General features: G+C 41.0%; 1 protein-coding gene across 4 annotated transcripts in view; it reads right to left on the bottom strand.

The window, feature by feature from the left end:
- ITGB1 (integrin subunit beta 1) overlaps nucleotides 1–22,244 on the bottom strand; it is a 45,080-nt gene extending 22,836 nt beyond the window's left edge. The window contains exons 1-4 of one of the 4 annotated variants that reach the window (XM_040590284.1): nucleotides 22,003–22,243; nucleotides 2,591–2,660; nucleotides 2,267–2,352; nucleotides 497–719 (exon numbers count right to left, since the gene is read on the bottom strand). In XM_040590284.1, the coding sequence (XP_040446218.1) occupies nucleotides 497–719; nucleotides 2,267–2,352; nucleotides 2,591–2,660; nucleotides 22,003–22,011 (388 nt within the window). In that variant the 5' untranslated portion in view covers nucleotides 22,012–22,243. Of the gene's footprint in view, nucleotides 1–496; nucleotides 720–2,266; nucleotides 2,353–2,590; nucleotides 2,661–5,254; nucleotides 5,277–13,264; nucleotides 13,284–22,002 lie in introns of those variants that run through there. The other 3 variants (XM_040590286.1, XM_040590285.1, XM_040590287.1) reach the window with 3 other exon arrangements.
- Nucleotides 22,245–22,573: the final 329 nt, after the last annotated feature.

A 22,573-nucleotide genomic window follows, 5' to 3' on the forward strand; every position in this document is an offset into this window, starting at 1 on the left:
CACCTTTAACCTCTGTAAAGTATTTTACGTAGCAATCCAAAAATCTTGCTGCATAACAACAAAACCATTTAGTTCACTTCAGGCATGCAGACTTGAGGCAACAGCAGTACTTCCAGGAAAAGGAAATGCTCTCATAACTTCTCCTTTTTGCTCACTCCTCTATTTCCATTCTAAGAAGCCGCACTGTACAAAATCAACTACAAAATACTGAAAACAATAATTTTACCTTTCTGATATATGTATCAATCCATGCTGTATCTATTTTCTCCTAAGTTCTATTGGAAACAAGTGGTAATATCTAACCTTTTATAAAAATGAGACAGTACTTGGAGTGTCTAAACACTTGGGGCTGACACCTGAATAGCTCTCTTATGATTACCTGGTTACTTGAACAACAGTAGTTTCTGTAACAAAATGGTTACACATTGAAAACAAAAAATGCAGGTGACGCGGTGACAGAAAAATTGTCGCAAGACTAGAACGAAACTGTCCTTACCAACTCTCAGTTTCAGTAGTAATTTTTGTGGCTGGATCTGTGTAATGGCCTCTGGTTTCAGCTTCTCTGCAGCACCTATTTTACGGTTCGTTACTTCTCTATCTTCAAGCAACAGTTTGTCACCTCTGGGATTTTCTATATCTTCTGCAGGACAGCCTTTACTCTTTAGTGCTGCCAAGTCATCACATCGGGCAGATGTTGGTTCTCCTTCTTGCAAAAAGTCCTAGAAAACACAGGCAAAAGAGTATCAAGTTTACACCTATATGCAATTTGTTATACTCTACCCATGATAACACTTATTACGATGACTCCATATTATTTTTTTTAAGTTCAGTAACAAAACACACAGTCCTGAAATGCTTTAAATTATACTAAATATGTCAGTGACTACTATTTAGTCCAGGAGTCTGCATCTAGTTATACTTATCCGTGTATAAGATGGACGCAAGATGAAACTACAACAAAAAAAACCAACCAATGTCACTTCTGACAGAAGGAGGACATCCTTTTAAAACCAGCTACTCTGAAAGTGACAGCAGGTGGAAAAAGCTCTCATCTCAATGTAGTCTTAATAATATGAACCTACTTGTACCGCCTACTTGGCAACTTACCCTCTCTTTCAACTTTAAAAGGCTTTAATTAAAGATTATGTAAGTGTACCTTGGTACTCCACAACAAAATAATAGCAATATGCTGACAGAGCAGGGGAAAGACAGATGACAACCCTCTCCTTCTGAGGAAATTAAATCCAAAAGTAAGATCCATAAGAAAAAACATGTAGCTTTGTTCTGAACAATAAGTTACCATTACCTCAAACCTAAGAAAAGCTCTAACCTCAAATATAAACAAAAAGGCTTCTAATTGAGAAATTTGGCAATTCTGTTTTACCCCCCCCCCCCAAAAAAAAAATGCATATACATAAAAATATCTTAAAGTTTGTCAGTTCTTGATAACTAGGACCTACAATGAATCTGACAGCTCAAGGCCAAATTTTAAAGTTAATCAGTTTAATTAAATGTTTAAAGTTTATAAGCTGGTTTGGGGGACATCAAATAGGTACTATATGGAAATAAATATACATTATCATCTTCTAGTGAGAAACAGGAAAATTTCCCAGTTTTCAATAACAAACCAAAGAAGAGCTGTAGAACAAATTTTCTTCTGTTTCTAACCTGAAGACGAGACTTTGGCATGTAGTGATTAAGTGATACAATTTAAGATTATCTTACATTTTGTATTTACTTAATTCAATTTTTAATTACATAAGAAAGCACTCTCTTTCATCCTGTAACAAACCACCCACCCACCCACACCAATCTCCTAACCCCCAAGTCTACCAATAACAGAAAACTAAAATCTGAACATCTTTCTTTTATAAAAGAAAACCTTCAATCTCTTCCCCTACTCCACCTATGTCTGCCTAAAACTACCTCCTACTCTGATGTTACTGGAAGAATGTAATTAAGCATACACAGATTCCATGCTGGAATGATTTTAAATTAACTATGAGATAGCTTGTAGGGTCTGTATACACTTAAGATTTAGGAAAGGAGAAGTAAACACATTGTAAACAGCAATTATACTCAAATCGGGACATGAGAAAAATCGTAGTATCTGAATTTTTAAGTACAAGTAAGTATATCAAATTGAAGAGCGACATGAAACTATTATTAATGAAAACAAAAATTTCTATACATTTAAAGTATTTTTACTAGAATTTGAAGCCAAGGGGAAAAAAACAAACCATAAAAGGAATTCTGCAATACTTACTGTTTTTTTACACCAACCACAGTTTGGTCCTGCTTGTATACATTCACCACATGATTTTGCGTTAGCTTTTATGCAGTCACTTCCACCTAGCAAAGAACACTATCAGTCAATTTATAAAAAGGTGCTAACCACAAAAGAGTTTTAATTTATTTCATTCTGGCTTTGTAAACTGAGTTGTAACTACAAACAGGTTATTAACATGAGATAGGATTGACACATTGCACTCCTCTAACAATGATATATTTATCAACATAAATAACTGCTAAACGTATATAGTTGTTCTAAAGCAACATTAAACTACTGCAATGAAATCAAGTGACTTACCTTGCTGAGCAAATCCATTCCATATCAAGCAACAGAGGATACCAGCCCATGTGAGCAATTTTAAATTAGTCTGAAAAACAAAACCAGAAGCCCAAATTGTATGATTTATCACAACAAGTAAGTGAACAACAAAAAAAAGGTTACATGAAACTGCAGACATGTAACTGTGCTTCAAAGGAGACAAGTAACTAGAGGAGAAGCAAACAAATGATCTTATTTGTATCAGCTGGACAGTTTTGCTCTAGGACAACGGTGTTTGCGGGCTATACTGTATTTAGAAGACATCAAACAGAGTAGCTTTAAATTGTTTTGAAATACTTTTATGCTAGGTAAACCAGGCAAACATTGCTCAGTCTGAGGGGGAAGAACCCAAACCAATCTTTTAACACCTTATTTATTTTTTTTTTTTAAAAAAAGTTACGCTCTGAAGCTTAGAGGGAGACTTCTACATAACAATACCACAGAAATACAAGTCTGAAATGGAGCTTCTCTTTTCAAGTCTCTGTTTTAAGATAAACATCAAGGCCTTTTCCAAAATATTTTCCTTGCTATCTCCAAAGGGCATTTTACAGCCCAACTTGTCAGCTTATACTCCTACCTAGAAATTTCCTCTCACAATATACAATATAAATCATCCTTGATATAAACTCAGCTCCTTTTCTTCTTCTTCTTTAGATAACAGAGAATTAATGGGTACCATCCTTAAGAAACCCTTTGATCAGTTCTATAAAGCTTAATGAAGGCCTGGCAAAAAAAAATACATACATACAAAGTATATAATCTATACGCTTTGATTTGAGACAAGATTTGAATGGTGATGAACCACAATTTAGGGTTACTGTCTTGTCATTTTCCTTAAATAGTGGCAAGACTTCATTTAGTACTCCAGAGCCAGGATTACATTCTAAAAATGTTTCAAATAGACCATTTTAAAATAAATTTTCTTCTATTAAATAGCAGGTAGTCAGTCAGGGTCAGTTGTCACATCCTTGAAATTTTGGTACTACTTTAAATTCCATTTCTCTTTTATTCATTATAAGAATTCTGAGGGCTTGTACCATGGCTGCCAATTTCCTTGGTCATCCTAAAATGTTATTGCTAATTAAAGCCTTTCCAGTCATCCCGGAAACATCAATATTCTTAATACTTTTTTGTTCTAAAAAATATCTTGAATGTAGCCAAGGAAAAGCAAATTTGGCAGAGTCTTTTAAAATGAGCATGTCATTTTCCAAAAGAAGTACTATTCTAGAAAACATAACATAAATTAGCAGCAAAGTGAGCTACACTTAAACTAGCACCACAGCTGAGCTTTGGTTTTCTCACGCTGATTTAGGGTCATTCATAACTGTTACTTTGCACATCCAGGCAGACCTAACGGAGGAGGGATAGCTGCTCTAAAATCTGGTGGAGAACATTTCAAACAGAAGCCAACCACTTGCTAACAAACTGTATTCAACAACATTAGATGGTATTAGATGGTTCATATTTTTCTAATAAATTATTTTGGCCCACTCTTCACCAGATGCTGTAGCCAGAGGACCAGGAAGAATTTAGACATAGGAGAATTAAGATAATTTGCTGTGGAATTATTTTGCTAGATGTTACGCATAGACACATAAGAAATTACTGATAAAAAAGCCGAAGAAAAATTGGACTGTAAATTATACCTTAACTTTTATTTTAATTTTTATTGTAATATATATTACAATGAGCATTACTTATTGCACACATCTAACTCCAATTTTCCCCTCTTGCCCACTGCTGCAGAGGTGATCAGTCCTTCATTTGCAAAAAACCTCTCTCTCATGAACACTCTTTTATTAAGTCCCCTCTCTAAACAATCATCTAAATCAAACCTGTGCAGCCATGAACCCTGATCAGAGGGGAACCACAACCCAACAGATGTGAGTAGGTGGAAGACAAATGAATGAACTGAATCAAGGTTAGCGAGAGCGAGCTGTTACACTGTGTAGCATAGCTGTGTAGGAGCACACCTATCGGACAAGGAGTCTGGAAGGGAAAGCCTTACTACGTTCTCAGCTTCCAGGTTCTTTCTTCTCTGTTTTATGGGATGTATGTTCTATCTTTAGCAAACCTTACTTCCCTCAAGTGAAAGGATATTTTGTTACTTGGAAAGCAGTTTTGCTTTGGGTACAGCCCAGAACGGGGTGGGCTTTTCAGTAAGAAAAAACTTAAGCTGCTGGCATCGGTTTAGTACTGTCTTTTCTGTTAGCCAAAACGAGAAAATTATAAACAGTTCACCTTTTTAGGGCAGACTAGCAGCGGATGCAGAGCAAGCCCGTGCAGACCATATAAATAAGTCAGCAAAGATGTGACACAGTGCTAAAACTATGATTAAGATCACTTGGAAGAGAAATGTTCCTGTGGAAACGCATCCGCATGATGGATGTCGTTCTGGGCACAGACTCCCCGTCAAGTTAACAAGGAAAACGTCCTCTTCCATATATGGCTGCGGCAATGGCTCTCCCGGAGCAAGCCGCCTGCCTTCCGACACACACTAGCTCGCTTCCTTTACCTCCACTGCTTCATAGCGTTTCCATCTGCTGAGTTTCGGAAAATCTCCAGTACAGATTTGCTAATTTCCATTAAATTCTGGTTATTCTTTAATGCAAGCAAAGCAATGTACATCCTCAGCCTCCATACCTCCTCCTAGCCACTGCAACAGCCTGGTCACAACAGTGTCAAACACGTTCTCCTGCAGTCACTGGGCAGTACTGTGGATTGCCCTGTTAGAGATTTTTCTGCTAAGGGAATACACCAAAACAAATAATGCTTAACTACACTGAACAGTCAAAGGAAGCTTTAGGAAATCATTGGTAGAGCTGGAACTAAACCCTGTGTCAGTGTTCAACCACAGATGATGGGAACAGAAAAGAAGCCATTGTTACAAGAAATAAATGACATTTTTGGTGCAGCATTTACGTACTTCCTATTATACTTGTTTTCCCCATTTTAATTAAAACCTTGAAAAATATCCCCAAAATAATCTTCCTAAAAGTGATCCTTCTGCCATCCCAAAAAACCCCAAACTAAACTGGTTCAAAGCTTACAAAAGGTAAGCTTGCCAAGAACTGAAATCTCTTTAACTGCATCATCAGTTGGATCCTTCTTAAAAGGCTGAAAACGGTATGCTGTTGAAAAACTTATTTTGAAATTATTTCTGCACATTTGTGAGCTGTGCTCTATTTTTGTCACATATTTTAGGAAGACAAACATAGACCTAAGCTTGAACGTTTGGACTCGCCATTTTCCAAGTTTTTTTGCTGTCTCTACAAACTGTAATGCTTGAAGAGAATTTTTTCTTCATAAAACCAGCTTTGATGGAAACCTCTGGAGCTTCTAATTTGAAATGAGACACTCATTAAGTGGCAATAGGAAAAAGGAAGGATTATTTCTCCATAATGAGACTAACTTTGAATTTGCATATCAAGTATTTGGCACCTTTGTAGTCTGCTAATCATCAAGATAATTAGAAATTAAGCTTACAATTCCACAGCACTAAAGCTTTTTAAAACTTTTTAAATTTATTTATTCGAACAGCAACAGCACCTCTGCAGAAAATTAACTGGGCAAATGGGATCAAGAAAAAAGTGTAAGTTACAGAAAAATTAATTCCTTTGAAATGACATATTGAAGGCTGTGCTGATCTCTCATCACCTAGCTCAGTGTTTCACCCCACCTGATGCAGGCTGCCATTTATACTGACAGTAAGAACGTTAACAACAAGCCGTTAGGCCACTGCAGTATTATTCCACTCAGACAAGCAGCTCCTCATCTGACCCTGTACTCCAGCATCCACCAAGGCAATGCCAAGCAAAGGAAAACACTACAACGGCATCTGCCCCTACTGCGTACTGAAGCATGCCTTGCTGCAAAGCTTTCTACTGAAATACTTAACAGTGCTTCAGACCACAGGGGAAATGAATATGCAGTAAGAGTCAAGTTATTGTGCAGAAGTCACCTTTCTGAAGCAATAACCAGACAGCCTACTTATTCACATCTCGATACACCACTCTAATTACCCTTACAAACCCAGAAACGACTAAGCAACTCATACTTTAGGACTAATGTTTGTGCTTCCTGCAGACTGACACCTTTTCATCAGCTGTGTTTCCATGGGTTTAAAGCTTGATTCAGAAACACTGTATGGAATTGATCCCTCCTAGACCAGAGATCATGTTTACAGCCACTTTCATCTAGCGTAAGGATGGTAAAGTCACTCGAGAGAGCTGTCCCCCCTCCTTGTTGATTATTCACCCTTGTTAATCAGCCTCCTGGCTGATTATTCATACTACTTTCCTTTCTGACCAGCGCTAGCATTAGTGCAGCCACTGAGGAGTGCTGGAGCGAGGAAAAGATCTGGTGGCTGAAACACTAATCCAACAAAGAAAGTGGCTAGTTTAGGCCATCTTGGGTACAAACGTGCTTGTCCTGGCATGGCAGAGGTAGTGAGATGGGGATGGAGAAAAAAAAGAGAACTGGGTGAAAAAAAGCAAAGGATACAGTCCGTGGCTGTATGCTGGACCACACTGGTCACAAGTCAGCCTCCACCCCCAGCCATCAAAGTTCTGGTTAAAAAAAGAGCACGAATAGACATGTTTCTAAAATAAGCAGAATTAAATAGCCTCTGGAGACACCCATTACAGGACTTGATGGCTACCCTGCTAAAAAAGTTCCTTCTTCCCTCACTCCAGATGGTTTACTGGCTTTAGCTGGGGGCCACACTTTCCAGTGTGTCTTTTACAGACTGGTAAAATTAATCCCATTCACATTTCTGGTCTTCTGACTTTGCAGCACCCCAATCCAAATGGAAATGCTTGAAGTAAGCCTGCCTTCAACAGCCCATCTACCTGCAAGCCTACCAACAGCATGATTCATCAAGACCACAATGTTCTTTCTCTCCCAGCAACTTTGCAGACATTAATGGAGTGGATTTTGAACTGCTTGCAGCAATATGGAAAGAATGGGACATTAACCCAGATTAATGTGCAAAATAAGAAATTCTTTAGCACTGAAACAGTTTTTTTACACAAAAAATTAATCACATCAAGACTCTTAGTCAAATTGTGTCCTGAAAAAGCTTTAAGACATAACCACTTCAGCTTACTGGGACACTACAGAATGAAAGAATCAGCAGTATTTCACATTGGACTTCATTTCTCTCTGTCAGTTATTACCTGTAAGTTAGTGGAATAAAACAAGCATAGTCACCAAAAACTCACGATAAGCACTTCCATAACAGCTCTGTTTTAGTGGGGCATCATATGTTAAAATAATATATAATAAACCCATTAGGACATAAATTTTAATTATAATTAGAGTTAAAATCTACAGGAAACCAGCTTTCTGCTCAAGTTAACGATAATGCAGGAGCTGGTATCCCTATCTGACACCATCTATCACAATTAGTGTATGTCACTAGTTATTTCAGAAGATCCCCCTGCAGGGCTGAAAGTCCAAAAAAGATGAGAATACACATTTCTGCATGCTAGAATCACGGGGAAATATATCACAATTCTGCAGATTCTGCATGGAAACTACCTGCTCCCCTCCTACGCTTAGTAAGGCAGACAAACATACACAGTGACTCAACTGGTTTGTTAAGACTCTCAGTTATACTGTGTTACTACCCATAGTTTATTCATACTTAAAGCTCTAAAAGATTCCTCAAGAGATCAAGTCATGTAAAATTCACCAAAAAGGACTGGATTCAATAGGAAAAAAATCAGTAAGCATTAGGTTCTAAAATCAACTTGTGGGTATGAAACCACTACCGGAAATCCAGCATGGGCACCTGCATCATATCGCCTCTTCAGCTGAATACATGAAAATGTTCATGTCCAAGTACCAGCAGGCTGAGGCCACAGCTCACAAGAACAGATTTGGGAAGCTGCTCATGGTATCGGCTTGTTTTCCCAGAGTATGGGGTGTTTGTTAGTTTATATAGGACACAGCTGCTTCCAGACAGAACACCTAAACGCACAAGCACTCGCACAGTTTGACCATATTATTCCTTCCATATAGAATGTATTAATATTTGTACCTGGATGTCACAGGAGCCCTCAACTTACTGGCAGTTCTAAACAATGGAACAAAAAGCAATTAGGTATTTTTCTGAAATGTATTTTTTGCTCTTCATTTGAATTACTGAGTAGAAACAAACCTGCCCAAGTTAGATGCCTGGCTGCAGGGAAGGAGATTTTTCTTGATAGAACCCATAGACTTCCTCTACAATCAGAAAAATAGAGGTACCAATTTCAGAACAACTGCAGATGATCAAGTTTTCTGATATTTGACATCTCTCCACCTTGAGAAAGGTAAAATCTGGTAGATCCAGCTGTGATACAGTTTGCATGACAGAAGGTGGTAATGGTTCCCAGATACTTTACAGCACTGAGGCATACCCAGGAAGTCAGGTAACTGGGCTCCAGTCCCTCCTCAGCCCAAAAGGGTTTGAATTCACGTTTCCTGGGAACGTTCTATCATCCTATATGATATACTGGTAAGAGCACTCTCTACCACTCTAATTAAACCAAAATGTGCTATGCAATGAAGAATGCAAGGCACAGAGACAGAGAACGAGCTGGTAAGAGTTTTAATCCTTGTTTATCTACTGAAACACTCAGATGGTGGGAGGTAGAAGAAAGATCTAAGTGGGGTTCAACAACCTGTTCCCTGTAACATATATATAGTTTTTACAGCATATTGCTAATTGATAGAAGTAAAAAGTCTTGAGACCATGATTCAGAGTATGAGCTTTATTTCTTTCTCCCAAATGCCCTAACCTGTAGGAATGTGAAGGGAAACAGATGTATGTTCACACTCAGACAAGAAGAGAGCCTCGACTGCAAACCTCCTGTATCATGCATGAGTACTGTGACTAGTACACACTGAGCTGAAATCTCTAATTGCAGACCTACTAATCTGAACTATATGGCCTTCTCTATAGACTTAAAGAAGTTGAAGTGAATATGTATCCTCCAACAAGCAACTGAAGGCAGCCAGGGAGCTGCTGGTAAAGCAAGGAGAGACCTACTGAATTTAGACCTCTATGGAACATAGCAAACCTATTTAGGCAGGATAGAATACATGCCATATTTTATTTAATGTATTTCTACACATTTTTCATTAGCAAAATCCATTGATATTTTCACTTAATGACAAACAAACTCCTGCAACTGGCTGCAAACCTAAATTACACCCATCACAAGCAAACCCAAGTTGCATAGTAAATTGTAAAGAATACTAGCGCTGCTAAAGCCTACTCAATTTGTCCTTTTATAACATCTTTTTCAGAAGTCACACAAGTCCAGATTTCATGCCGGCAACAGTGACAAAGTAAAATGAGAAAAGATGCTCAGCGACAATGAGAAGATGCTGCAACTGACAAAGAGCCTTCACCTGTCAAGTCAGCAAACCCCAACCCTGATCTCTTCCCTTTGTTCTAATGTCCAGAGAGCAATGTGGTGCAGGCAGGACTAACATTGGTTAGCCAGCACCAGTTTTGAAGGAAGGATCTTTTTCCAGTAGTCTACGTACATACCGCCATGCACAGAAGGTTTGTATTTCATGACTAGACCTCCTTAGTACTACCATACCATCAGTAATTTTTAATTTAAGAATACCTTGCTGTATTAACCATCCTTGTCCCTAGCTTGGTCCTAATGTGGACAAAGAGACTTTTTGTACAATGTTTTCTCGACCTGTTGGATTATAATTTGAAGCTAAGATTCCACAGTTTAGGAGTTACTTTGGAAATACTCATGAGAATATTATTTTTTCCACACAGGTTTATTTAGATATTTTTACCAGGCAATTATCCACAGACTGCAATTTATAGAGTAAACTCTGACAACTGTGTTTTGGAAAACTAACAACCAGGTGTATTGTGCTTAATGTTCAACATTAAATTAGGAGAAAAATACAACCCTGCATATTCTCAAGCAGAGCAGGCAGAGGCCTGCAGCTACATCTAATTAAAACACCAGCAATATGCTTTTACTGTTTATTACCTATGGCTTATACTTAGTTTCAACTAAACATTTGCATCTTTTCCTCAAAAGCCAGTTTGTAACTACTTCTTGCTACTCTACACCTCTCAAACTATTGTGCTTACTAAAGAACAGAACAAAAAAAGCAGAATACCTCACCACCACACACCTGTGCTCCTCTCTCACCAAGAAATCCCACGTCAGTGCATCCTGCCCACAGAAAGCTGAGATTCCTACAAGGACATTATGAAGCTCCTTGAATTTTAAGCAGGGACAAAATAATGAGATCTATTCATGAGCTGCTTATGCTAGCATGAAGGCACACCACAAATACAACACCTCTCTAAGGCTAAACAGCTACCATCCCAAGCCCACAACCGATACTGTGGTTAAAACTATTTTCTCTACCTACAGCAGCTTCAATACATGTGCAACTTGAAAGCCTCCTCTCTAAGGATAAATATATAATGAAGACATGTAAGTATTAAGAATCATCACCCCTAATTTTTTCCCCTTAAAACTGTCACAAAAAAACCCATTTTCCATACTTTTGCAAACAGAAGTTGCCAGTAGTTCAAGTCCATCACAGCCTTATTCAAAGCATGTTGTCTCCAAGAATTTGTAAAAACTCTCACTGTACACAATCTCACTGTTATCAGCAGACATTTTTCCACAACAAATATTTCAGGGGTTTCATTATTACAAGCACCTCTTTACACAATTGTGATAAAAACAGAGAAAAAAAATTATCTCTGTTGTTCCATCACTTTTCAAATGCTTTTAGATCCATCAGTCATTTTTTCCAAAATAATTTAATTTCTCCTCTTGCTTAAGTATGACACTTCTTTTTGGTGGTGGAGAGCGTGAATTGAGTATTTCACTTGTTTACATAGGTCTTGCTAGTCTACAAGACTTTTTGGCTAAGTTTAGCATTTCCATCTCAGACAGATTACAATTAGGAATGCCACGTAATGATTTAAGCCATTCTAGTAGAAAACATGGGTGTCTGTTCCTTGTGGTAGTATTAAATTCCCACACACTCTGCACTACTTACTACTCACATAAAGAGACTATTTAATTTTGTGCAACTTAAACCTCACATTCATCCACACAGGGGGAAATGAAAAGTTTAGTTAAACATATAAATATAGCTCTTACACAGCTGACTGTAACCGATGCTTCTGAGGCCGTACTGCCTTAGTAATATCCACAACTGTCACATCATCTGGCTAAATTTACGTTAATCCAAGCTTTTATTTTAAAGGAAAAGCAGAACAGAGACATTCTTAGTAAAAAGCTAGAGAACTTCAGCTAATACAATGTCTTGCTTATCTCTTTCTTTAAGAGAAAAGTTGCAAATGTCTCGCTGGCTGTTGCTGCAGGTATTGCAGGAAGCCAGAAGCTGGCACACCGCAAAGGGCAAACTCAGCGGAAACTGTCATTACATGGCAGCGTTCACCCACCAGTAGCTATCATTAACACTCAGGGTAGTTTCAGCAACCAAAACCAAGATGAAAGCTAACTGCTGCTAAAAGGAACAGCAGTGCTACAGCATATTCCCCCCCCACCAAAAAAAAAAAAAAAAAGTCACCTCTGCCCCTGCACTTGTACTTGTAGACCTTCCCTGCCACCATCCTGAGCCAGTTTCCCTGGCTGGGCTGACAGAGGGGTACCTTGAGTCATCCCTCTCCCCTTGACACTGAAACCTGCTTTCTGAGCCTCAGCGAACTGAACCAGAGCTCCACGTGGACAGAGGAGTGCTCAAGAAACAACCTCTATTGTCAGAGCAACTGACCTCCGAAATTACACCAGGCTCCTTGAGTACTGCTAAACCAACCTAAATCCAGGCTGTCACAGACCTACCTTCCTTCTCTGCTGGCCTGGTGTGAATTGCTTGTGAGTGCTCTTAACACAGCCAGCTGGTTTGGGGAACTATTCCGATTTTATTTTTACTTTTTTTCCAATATGTCATTACAATAAAATAGCTGGCCAAAAAAATTATGACAAGTAAAGAACACAACACTGAAGGCTTTTCAGGAGTGTGTGTATGTTTGTATTTTTGGTGGTGTTCTTTTTTTTGGTTGGTTGGGGTTTTTTCATTTTAATTCAGGAACTGATTGCCAAGTACATACAATAATGTTTACAGGGAGCATCTGAATATTTAATTGCAAGTTTTTTAAAAGATTCAGGATTCTAACACAATTTAAAATGAGACTTGTACTGAAACAACTCTCATCCTCAACATACTTTCAACACTGGGTAAGCGGTCAGGAAAATGATCACACAGAACTAATAAAAACCTGGTCATCCCACAGAACTATGTACAGCCTTAAGAATCTGTATCTCTCTATGATTTATTTAATAAATATTTAATTTTACATATGCCCATTATATGTATTTTAAGATTTATATAAAACTAGTAACAATTATTAATTCAATGGCAATGATAACTGGCTAGGTATAAGCACACAGTGAAACAAACAGTGGACTTGATGCAGATTGTAACCCTGAAGTCTCAGCACTTACAAAAAGCTCACCAACCTCAGGAAAAAAATTATTTCAACCTTAAAAAAATGTCTTTTTTTATTATTGTTTTTAAAAAACAGACCCATCTAGAGAAAACAGTCCTTATTTGAACAACCTGCCTACTTTTGCTACATACATTTGCTGCTTTCCACAGGAGGATTTGAAGCCTGGAGTCCACAGGCTGCTTCTAAGAGGACTTCAAGAGATAATAAAAATACGAAGTTTCTTAAAGTAGCTAAGGAGATCTACCAGTTTGCCACTACTGAACAGAGACAGCTCAGCTTCTCCAGGCCCTAGAATTCCCTGCTTTGCACACCTTTCATCTATCTGATGCCAACTGCAGACAATACTTTCATCTCTCAACGCGACAGTAGAACAAGTGAAGCAGTAACTCCTTGCTGAGTTATTTCTCACCTGGTCTAGCAACCTAAGATAAGATTACTCAAATCAGAAAAGCACTGAAGCATCCATGAGCAGATGCTGTGAGGTTCTGCAGCAGTTTACGCCAACTTATCTCTGGACAACCACAGTCCCACACTCATCTGTCTAGGAGCTGCACATTTTCCTTTCTTCCCCTTGATCTGAAGCACGTTGTTAGTAACACGTGGTCACCCGGTTGAAACAGCTGATCTAGCTGAAAATTAATTTTTTGCCAAGGTATTTTTCAACCAGATCAGCTACCTCAATGACTTACTGTACAGCCTCATGACTTCCACTGCTGACACAAGGAGGATGGCAAGACTGCACAAGTACAGGCAGGAGGGACAGCTAAGACCTACGTTGGTATAAATTGCTGCAGTCGTGTTCCTATGTAAATAAAACACATTTTTAGTTAAATTCATGGTTCAAGGGCCACTGGAAAATTTTCAAAGTAAGAAATTCAGGTTAATTTGAAAATCAATTGTCTACAACAGAGTTTTAAATTAATGCTGAGTGAGGTTTGGTTGGTTTTGTTTTGTTTTTTTTTTTTTAAAAAAACCCAACTCTGCAGAGATGCAGTATTAAAATTGCTTCCAGCTACAAGCAAATGTTAATCACATTAAATACAGGCATCATTCATTTAGAAAGTGAAAGTGCATTTTGAATTATACACCAAAAAGAACCAGTAACTGGAAGCTTTTTTATCACTACCTAAACACTCTCCAGATTGCTGCCAGCATTTTTATCACTGCTAGCTGACCAATCTTACACACTATAGTTACTCTTTAATGCTAAAATTGAATTTTTCACTGAAACTGCTAGTATCAGCAACATGGCTATGTAGCATTTTAGTCTACCCTTTGAAAACTTATGTAAACAACATCTGCAGTAGAAGGAGATAACATACATAGAAAAAAATGTTTACCACTGTTTATCAATTTTATGATGCTATTTAAACAACCTATAGCTGGTACATATAGTATGTTCTTCCAAAAAAGGAAATTTGCTGTTTCCTTTTTTACATACAAGCCCACACCCAGGAAAAATTACACTGAAATTCTTGGTCACTTATTTCTCACACAGACTGGTATTTGCATAGAAGTGACAAAAACAGCACAAAAAAGTTATTCCTTATTTTTCAATTGTACAGTAAAAGCAAAGAACAAATGTTATCCCCTAAAATGTTTTGGAAACGCATGTAGGTTACACTCACACACACCTGAAACACAGATTTTTCACCTATTCTGACAAAAAACGAGCACACTGACATTTTGAAAACCATCAAGCCGTACATTTTATGCAGATGGGCTTCAGTATGCCTTTCCGCATCAGGCCAAACTAGCTAGCACCAGAAACGGAGCACGTTAACACACACAAAATACAACCTTGCAAAACCTTCTCTGAGGTTCCTTTTGTGGTAATTCCTGACTTTATCCTATGCCTGCTAATTTCCTAATACACCAGAAAATATAACATCAGTGTAATAAGAAAAAACAACAGCCAGAACACACCAGCAGCACATAATCAACCTTGCTTACTCTAGCCAATATTGTGGATGATGCTAGCAAAAATTTCCTCATTTCTCCTTTTTACTATCAGAAGGGGGAGCATTTCACTTGCTGACTGGACAAGCACAAAGTCTTCAGCCACTCCACTATCAAAGATAAGGTAATAATATGAGAGGTCAAATGCAAAATTTAATCCCAATGTAATGATAAACTACTACTAAAATGTGTAATTTTTTGATCCCGGGGAGAATTTTTTTATTTAACATCAAGAAGGTTACATTCTTTTGTATTTATCTCTTGTATGTATCCACTTCAGAAATAGGCTTTCCTTTTAGCTGTACACATCTTCGCACAAAACCTTTTTACCTAAGATCTGGAAAACCAGACAGCTGAGGGTCTAGGCCGAGCTTGGATGTTGTCCAATTTAATACTTGAGCAACTGAATCTGCAGAGGGTGCTGGCCAAGCTACTAGAATGCCAGGTCCTTCAAATGACCTATGGTCCCCGATACGCCCCTGACACTCCAGTTACCCCACAACTCAATGGGAGAGTTCTGTTTTATGGCAGTGCAAGGCCACAGATCGTTCCCTGTGCGTCCTGCCAGCCTACAAAGACACAGAACAGATGAGGACAGGTCAAACTGCTTCGTAGCCAGCTGCACAAGAGGCAGACACGACTCTCTGTGCCAATGTGCAAGGCTAGCACCACGTTAGGACACACTAAACTGCAATTCCACCAAAGAAAATTAACAAACCTTAGAACGACAGCTTGTCTTCCTTTTTCCTTTGAAAAGGGAACAGCTCCTGCATCTTTACGTCAATAATTACTTCAAGGTTATGCCAAACCAGACATCCCAGTGTAAGGTCTGTTTTTCAAAACCACAACCTCAGGGACGAAGTACACGTTAACATCTAAGATACTACCTTTGATTCACAGCATCACCATTTCCTAAGTGAAATACCGACTCTTTCTAAATTAATCTAACACAATAATTTACTTGTCTTTTAAATAACCACAAATCAGTCATCTTTACATGAAGTTCAGTGTTTCAGTTTAGCCCAATATATAATTATTCTTTTTCATTCTACCACAAAGGCCAAGAAAAGAAGAAGGCTTTCACTTTTTGCGTTCACCTTCCACATCAAAAGTGCCTTTACTTGCACAGCTCTAAAGGTTAAAATTTTTTTTGTTAATAGCCATAACAGAAAATTAACTACATGCGAGTTACTTGTATGTGGCATATATACTACACATAAATTTATAGTTTGATACAATAAGAATCCATATAAACAATGGCTCTCCTTCCTGCTTATACACTAGAATGTTCCAAGAGCAGAACTTAAAAAAAAGCTAAGTCAAAACTAGGACTAAACTGAGCATAAGTGATCTTGCAGAAAACACAATTTCAAAATAAATGAACTGTAAATATTATGTTGATCTTTTGGGGTGAGAAAATACTGGCACTAGATATTGTGTATGTTACAGTTTATGAGCATTTTAAGAAGAATCTACACTTAAACGGTCTTACAAATTAGAAGTGTAAAGATGTCTATAAACAGAAAACTAATGATTTGTTGGCAGAACGTGAGAACTGCATTAATTTATCAAAGATATGCAAGGCGTTCTTCTGTGGGAGAAAGGAAAAAGGATGGTGAGAAAACACTAGTATCTTCTTAGATCTTACTAGCCGTAACAACAAAGTTAAGATTCCAGCCTCAATTTTGTTACTCAAAGCTTCCCCCTCTAATAAAAACCACAAGAATACTGATGATATTTTGCTGCTGCTGTTGGAAAAGAAAGAAAGCGCATGAAACTGCTTTTAAGACAGAAAGCATTATTTCATAACCCTTTTTGCAGATGACTGTAAAGAGAAATTGAGAAAGATAATAGACAAAAATGTCGCTCTTAAAGAGCCTTTTACTCAGTGACACTCCAAAGAGGTTTACAGGTCAGGTACGAATCTTTTATTAACTTTCCCAAAAGAAAACATTTTTTATTATAGTCTCATGAGGCTACTTTTCCTACCACTTGATTGGTTATATGCAGATTTTATACTTAATTAGTGACTTTACCATCTATGTGAACATCTTCAATCTATTAATGGGAGAATACAATAGCCTAGGCAGTCTACTAACCACTCTGAATAGTCTAAGAATACAAAAGTAAAAGAACGAGCTTATTACAAAAGTACAGGATGCTTAATAACAACATTCTGCTAAGAAGAGCACCCTTAGTACTGAAAACGACAACTGTACTATTTAGTGATGCATATGAGGTGCCCAGTGTCTCATTTTCCATTCACAGGAATCAGAATTTTCATTGTCTCTGGATGACATTCCCAATAGAAGCTATATGGCAAGCCTACACATGCCTTAAGCTGGGCTAGAAACTCATACAGTCTGTTATGACCACAGCTAAAGCACATGACAATTTCTTACAATGAAACTACGCACTTTTTTACTGGTACTTATACTACTAATCCACGTGGTGGGAGAGAAGAAAGTTTAGAGAAAGGTGTCATCATAAATTTATCCTGACTTACAGTTTTAACAGTTTAGGTTACTGGGCCACACCTATGCAGGACAAATTAAAAGAAAAGAAAAAAAAAAAAACCCACGTAGAATTTGTCTTCCCATTTGTGGGTTAACACCAAAATTATGTACTCAGCTACCCAAGAAACTCCATAACCACGACAACTGACAGATACCAGTCAATATTGTGGTCCACTGTGGTTACTGCAAGGCAAGTAACATCATCCTTTTCAGAAAGTTGGCAACAGAATACACAACAGAACAGAGCAACACAGAACAAGGAGGAACTACACACGAAAAAAGGAGACGGTATTGGCCACCATAGATGACAACATTATTCAGCATTTGAACTAAGATTCTGATTTTTTGACACAAAAAGAGCCTTAAATCAGACCGAGATATTGCCAGTGTGTCCAGGAGACAGAGCCACAGAATTTGTTCATCTGTTCACAATTCTGTGACGCTCTTGAAAAACAAAAAAACATCCTCTTCAGAAAAAACAGCTAACCCCCCCTACACCAAAAACTCATTTTTCTGTAAGGCTCAGAGATGCACGTGTTTGTATAAAAAAAAAAAACAACAAAAAAACAACCCATGCACGCACACACAAAAGCAGAAACTTAAAAAATCTCAAGTCATCTAACCAGCAATGTCAAAACTGCTGATGGGAACGCTAACAACACTAGTTAAGTACCTTCAAAGCAAAGCAAGCAGAGCAAGTGGAAACAATCTGTAGAATCAGCAATATAAAGAGAGATGGGACATGAGAGGTAGGAAAACATAGGCTTAACTCAGAGTTTGCTACTGCTGGGAGATGGGAAATTTTCTACAGGGCACAGAATGCAGCAGATGACTTAAAAATCTAGTCATAGGGGAATAGTACAAATACTGGCAAGTACTTTTTAATGACACTTCCAAAATAAATGTAACTACATATTGCCTTAATTACATTTTTAAGGATTATTTAATTTATGTAATTGCTTTATGAACTCTACCAATAGATCCCCAGAAGCTTAAAAAAGAAAAAAAAAAAAAAAAGGTACTTCCAACAAGGATTCCCTTTCAGAGGGGCTAACTGCAGCTCCTAAGAATCAAAAAGCTGCCAAGGGGATTGGTCACCCCCCCAAAAAAAAGTTGGAATAAATAAAACACTTGAAGGTCCAGAAAAGCAATTGAGGGCAGAATAGGCTCCACTACTGCCAAGCCTGGATTCCCTCTTTTCTGGATCTGTCTAATGTCTCTTCCAAGTGCCATGCAAGGAGGCATGAGCAATCTTAAAGCTAGCTAGCTTGTCACTGTTAATTCTGATTAGGAAAATCCCTGACTGCTTTAACTTCAGTTTTGCAATGTCTCACTGATTATAATAGTCTCTCTCACATGAAATGGGTACAAAATGTATTTGGAAAGGAATGGGGAGGAAGAGGAGGTTGAGTACACCAGTTACCAGCAATGCTCCATCCAGCCTGTACTCTTCCCCCCAAAAAACCCACTCCCCATGCCATGTGGTGGGTCCAACTAACAGAACAGAAGGTAGTGCAGCTCACGCATCCACCTCCCTACATGCAACAGTGACATGAGCAAAGGCCACAGCAGGCATCACAAGCAGCTCTGCACTGAAGCAGCCCAGGTCCCCTGGCCCCCAGGCAGGAGAGGAACAGCAGGAACTCTGCATGTCTGTCCACTAGAAGGAAAGGGAGAGGGGATGGAGCCTGTTTCAGAACTACACCTTCTGACGACAGCTTACAAGACAGTCCCATCAAGAGGAGATACTTCAACAGCCTGTTTAACAACAGTCTTGCCACAATCAGAACCATTTCTGAAGGCCAGTTACCAAGAGCCACGGGCAGCCAGGAAGCCTGCAGTAGGCTGATCAGAGGGCTGGAAGAACCACAAGCTAAGTATGCATCACATCACTCGGCTAAATCAAGACTGGGTGGAAAGGTAGGCATGACAACTATTTGCAAACAACTGAAGAGCATTCATACCAGTGGCAGCAAGGGAATTATATTCAGGGTAACAGAGAACATAGCACATGTCCACCCCATGTTTGCATCGCTCTTCCTGAGCTAGCCTTTCTGCTACCCAAGTGATCTACCTCCCAAGCTGCTTGCTATATCATATGAGCTCTTTTCAAAACTGCATCATAGTGGAGCTACCCTAAGAGAGGTATAGGGAGGATGGTTAAGAGCAGAGGAATGAAATCATGAATCAGGAAGAGAGAACAGCAGGAAAAGTTTCCGGACAGTTTGTTTTCAGCTGTGGGAATCGCATCCCAAAGGAAGTGGTAGAAGATTAACCACTTGAGTCACTTGAGACATAACACTAAAATTCTGCACTCACATCAGAAACTCACATCCCTCCAAATCAGTCCTTCACAAGGGTGGGCATAACTAGGAACATGATGCAGACTGGATGACTGAACGTACAGAGCAGAATGAGCTCCCTGGCCGCACACAAAAAGAACACCAGATTTTTAAGTGCTGACACTTCATTTTGAAGTAAGTCTGGTTCATTCATCAACATGGCTGGCAAACAGATACCTTAATCAAAGTTGGAGCTCATAAGTGCTGTTAAGATTTCATTCTGCATGCCTGTCAGGTTTGTACCTTTCAGCTGAAACATCTTTGAAAAGGACAAAAGCTGAAGGTGTTAACATCCAAAACTTGTCTTGTCTTGCCTACCCATTGCCAATGGCGCACTGTTTCTGCAGCCCTTACAAATATAGCCTTAGGCAGGCTTGCAAAATGCTACTTAACCATTTGCCAGAGGCAAGTGATATTTTGTGACAGAGAATGAATCATCAGTTTCATCACTGGGATGGATGTGGACAATGAATGTCTTCACTGCTTTTAAAGTCTTGTTTAATATAGTCCAATTTACATCTTTCTAGTAGTAAATTATTTCTTAAAAAAAAAGAAAGCTTCTACCAAGTCATTTCATAATAGAAAACAGATTTTTCTCACCCTACCATCACTTACCAAATGATTAATGTGCCAGGAGTATGGATTATCTAAATCTGTTTTCACATACATAAAGCCCTGCTCCATTTCAACAGTTAAGCGCACATGCAGCATTAGTCACAAGCGGTTCCACTAATCTGAATGGAGACAAGTCTTATTTCTAAGGTTTGTGTGTCTTGGCATGAACCGGACTGTAGCACCTATGGCAAACCTACCAGAAAAATCAACATTTTCACCGAACAGGTATGTGCACATGTGTTGGCATGAATGGACTGTTGTATTATACCAAGGACAAATGCAGAAGGAACCAAGAACACTGTTCACCTTTCTTTTCTTGAAGAAAAAAAATAGTCACAAAGGCTACCTGATGAGTCTAACAGGCAGGCAGACACTTATTCCATAAGATAAAGACATTTGACATGGGCTAAACAGTGAGTCAGAAAATTTCCTACCACTTCATGTTTCCTTCCAACCATCGGTATAGGAAGTTAGTAACAGGAGACAAAACACTGTGCTCCCACTGCTGTAAGTTATTTCAAAAATATCCACGTGAAAACAGATTGCATACAGAGGCCTCACATTCCTGCTTGCACCCCGACACAAGCTTATAACAAGTTATAACGGCTCAGAGGCACAAATACGAATGCATCGAACAGTCAGAACGCGGCACTACGGTCATTCAAACAGTGCACACATCCCGCTCTTAATGGCTACTTTTCGCAGAGATGTGCGGGTCGAAAGACTGGATACTCACGGTCCTACACCGCCTCGCTCCGCAGCGTTTCACCCCGGTAACTCTCCCGTCCCCGCGCCCGCCCCCGCGGAGGACAAGCCTGCCCCGAGGCCCCGGCCCCGACACCGGCCCGGGCGCTGAGGGGGACGCCCGCCCTCTCACGCACTCCCCGGGAAGCCGCCCGAAACTTTACCCCGTCTAGTGCTGCCGCTTCCCGGGCACCTCCGGGCGGGAGGCCGCGGGCGGCTCCGAGCGGGGCAGCGGTACGGGCTCCCACCCTGGTTGCGAGGGCAGGGTCGGGGCGGCCCGGCCGCGGGCGGACAAAGGCCCGGCCGGCCCCCGCGGGGACGGGAGGCCCCAGGCCGCCGTCCCGCCGCCACGGGAAGCCGCAGGCTGGGCCCGACACCTTCCAGCCCGCAGCGCCGGCCCGGGACGCGCACACCGCCCCAGGGCGGGCACGGGGAGGCGAGGCACCCCCCCTCCCCCCGGGACGGGCGCGGAGGGACCCGCGCCCCGGGGCGGCGGTGGCTGGCGGGTGCTGCCGGCGGTTCCCCTTGCGGGCGGGCGGCGGGAAGCCGCGATCGGCGCCCTCTGCCCCGCACCGCCCGCCGGAGCCCGCCCGGATACCGGCGGGCGCGGCCGAGACGAGGCGCCCCGGGCCGGGCGGGCACCGCTCAGCCCGCTCCCGGCCGGCTCCCACCCCCGCCCCGTCCTCCCGCTACCTCAGCCATGGCCGCGGCGCGCCTGGCTCCTGGCAGGGGGCGCGCTCCGGCCCGCCTGACTGACTGAGGCTCCCCCTGTGCCCCGGCGTCCTGGGCGCGGGCTGGGCTGGGCTGGGCGCGGCGGGACGGGACGGGACGGGACGGCCGGCCTCGCTGCTCGCTCCCCGTCCGGCTGCCCGCCGCCTCGCCTCCGAGCTGCCGAGGGGAGCCCGGCGCGGCGGGGGAGGGGCGGGGGAGGGGGAGGGGAGGGGAAGGTCCGCGCTTGGCCGCGCTTTCCCCGCCCCGGAAACACATTCCTCCCCGCTGCCGTCAAGCCCGGGCGGGGGAGGCGCTCTCCGGCGCGGCGGGACCGGCGGGGAGGGCACGGCTCTCCATGCCTGAGGCGGGGCTCGTCCCCTGCCTGTCCTGCGCCCCCTGCGTGGCGGCTGCCAGCGCCTTATTTGGTGGGTTTCGTTAGCGCCCCGGCTGCCTGACCCCGCTCCGCAGCCCCCGGCGCGCCCGCGGTTCGGGCAGCGGGGACCCGGCTGCCCGCGCCGCCCTCGGCGCTGCCCGACAGGCTGCTCGTCCCCGG

Source organism: Falco naumanni, chromosome 4, assembly GCF_017639655.2.
Source record: "Falco naumanni isolate bFalNau1 chromosome 4, bFalNau1.pat, whole genome shotgun sequence".
Classification (NCBI taxonomy): Eukaryota; Metazoa; Chordata; class Aves; order Falconiformes; family Falconidae; genus Falco; species Falco naumanni.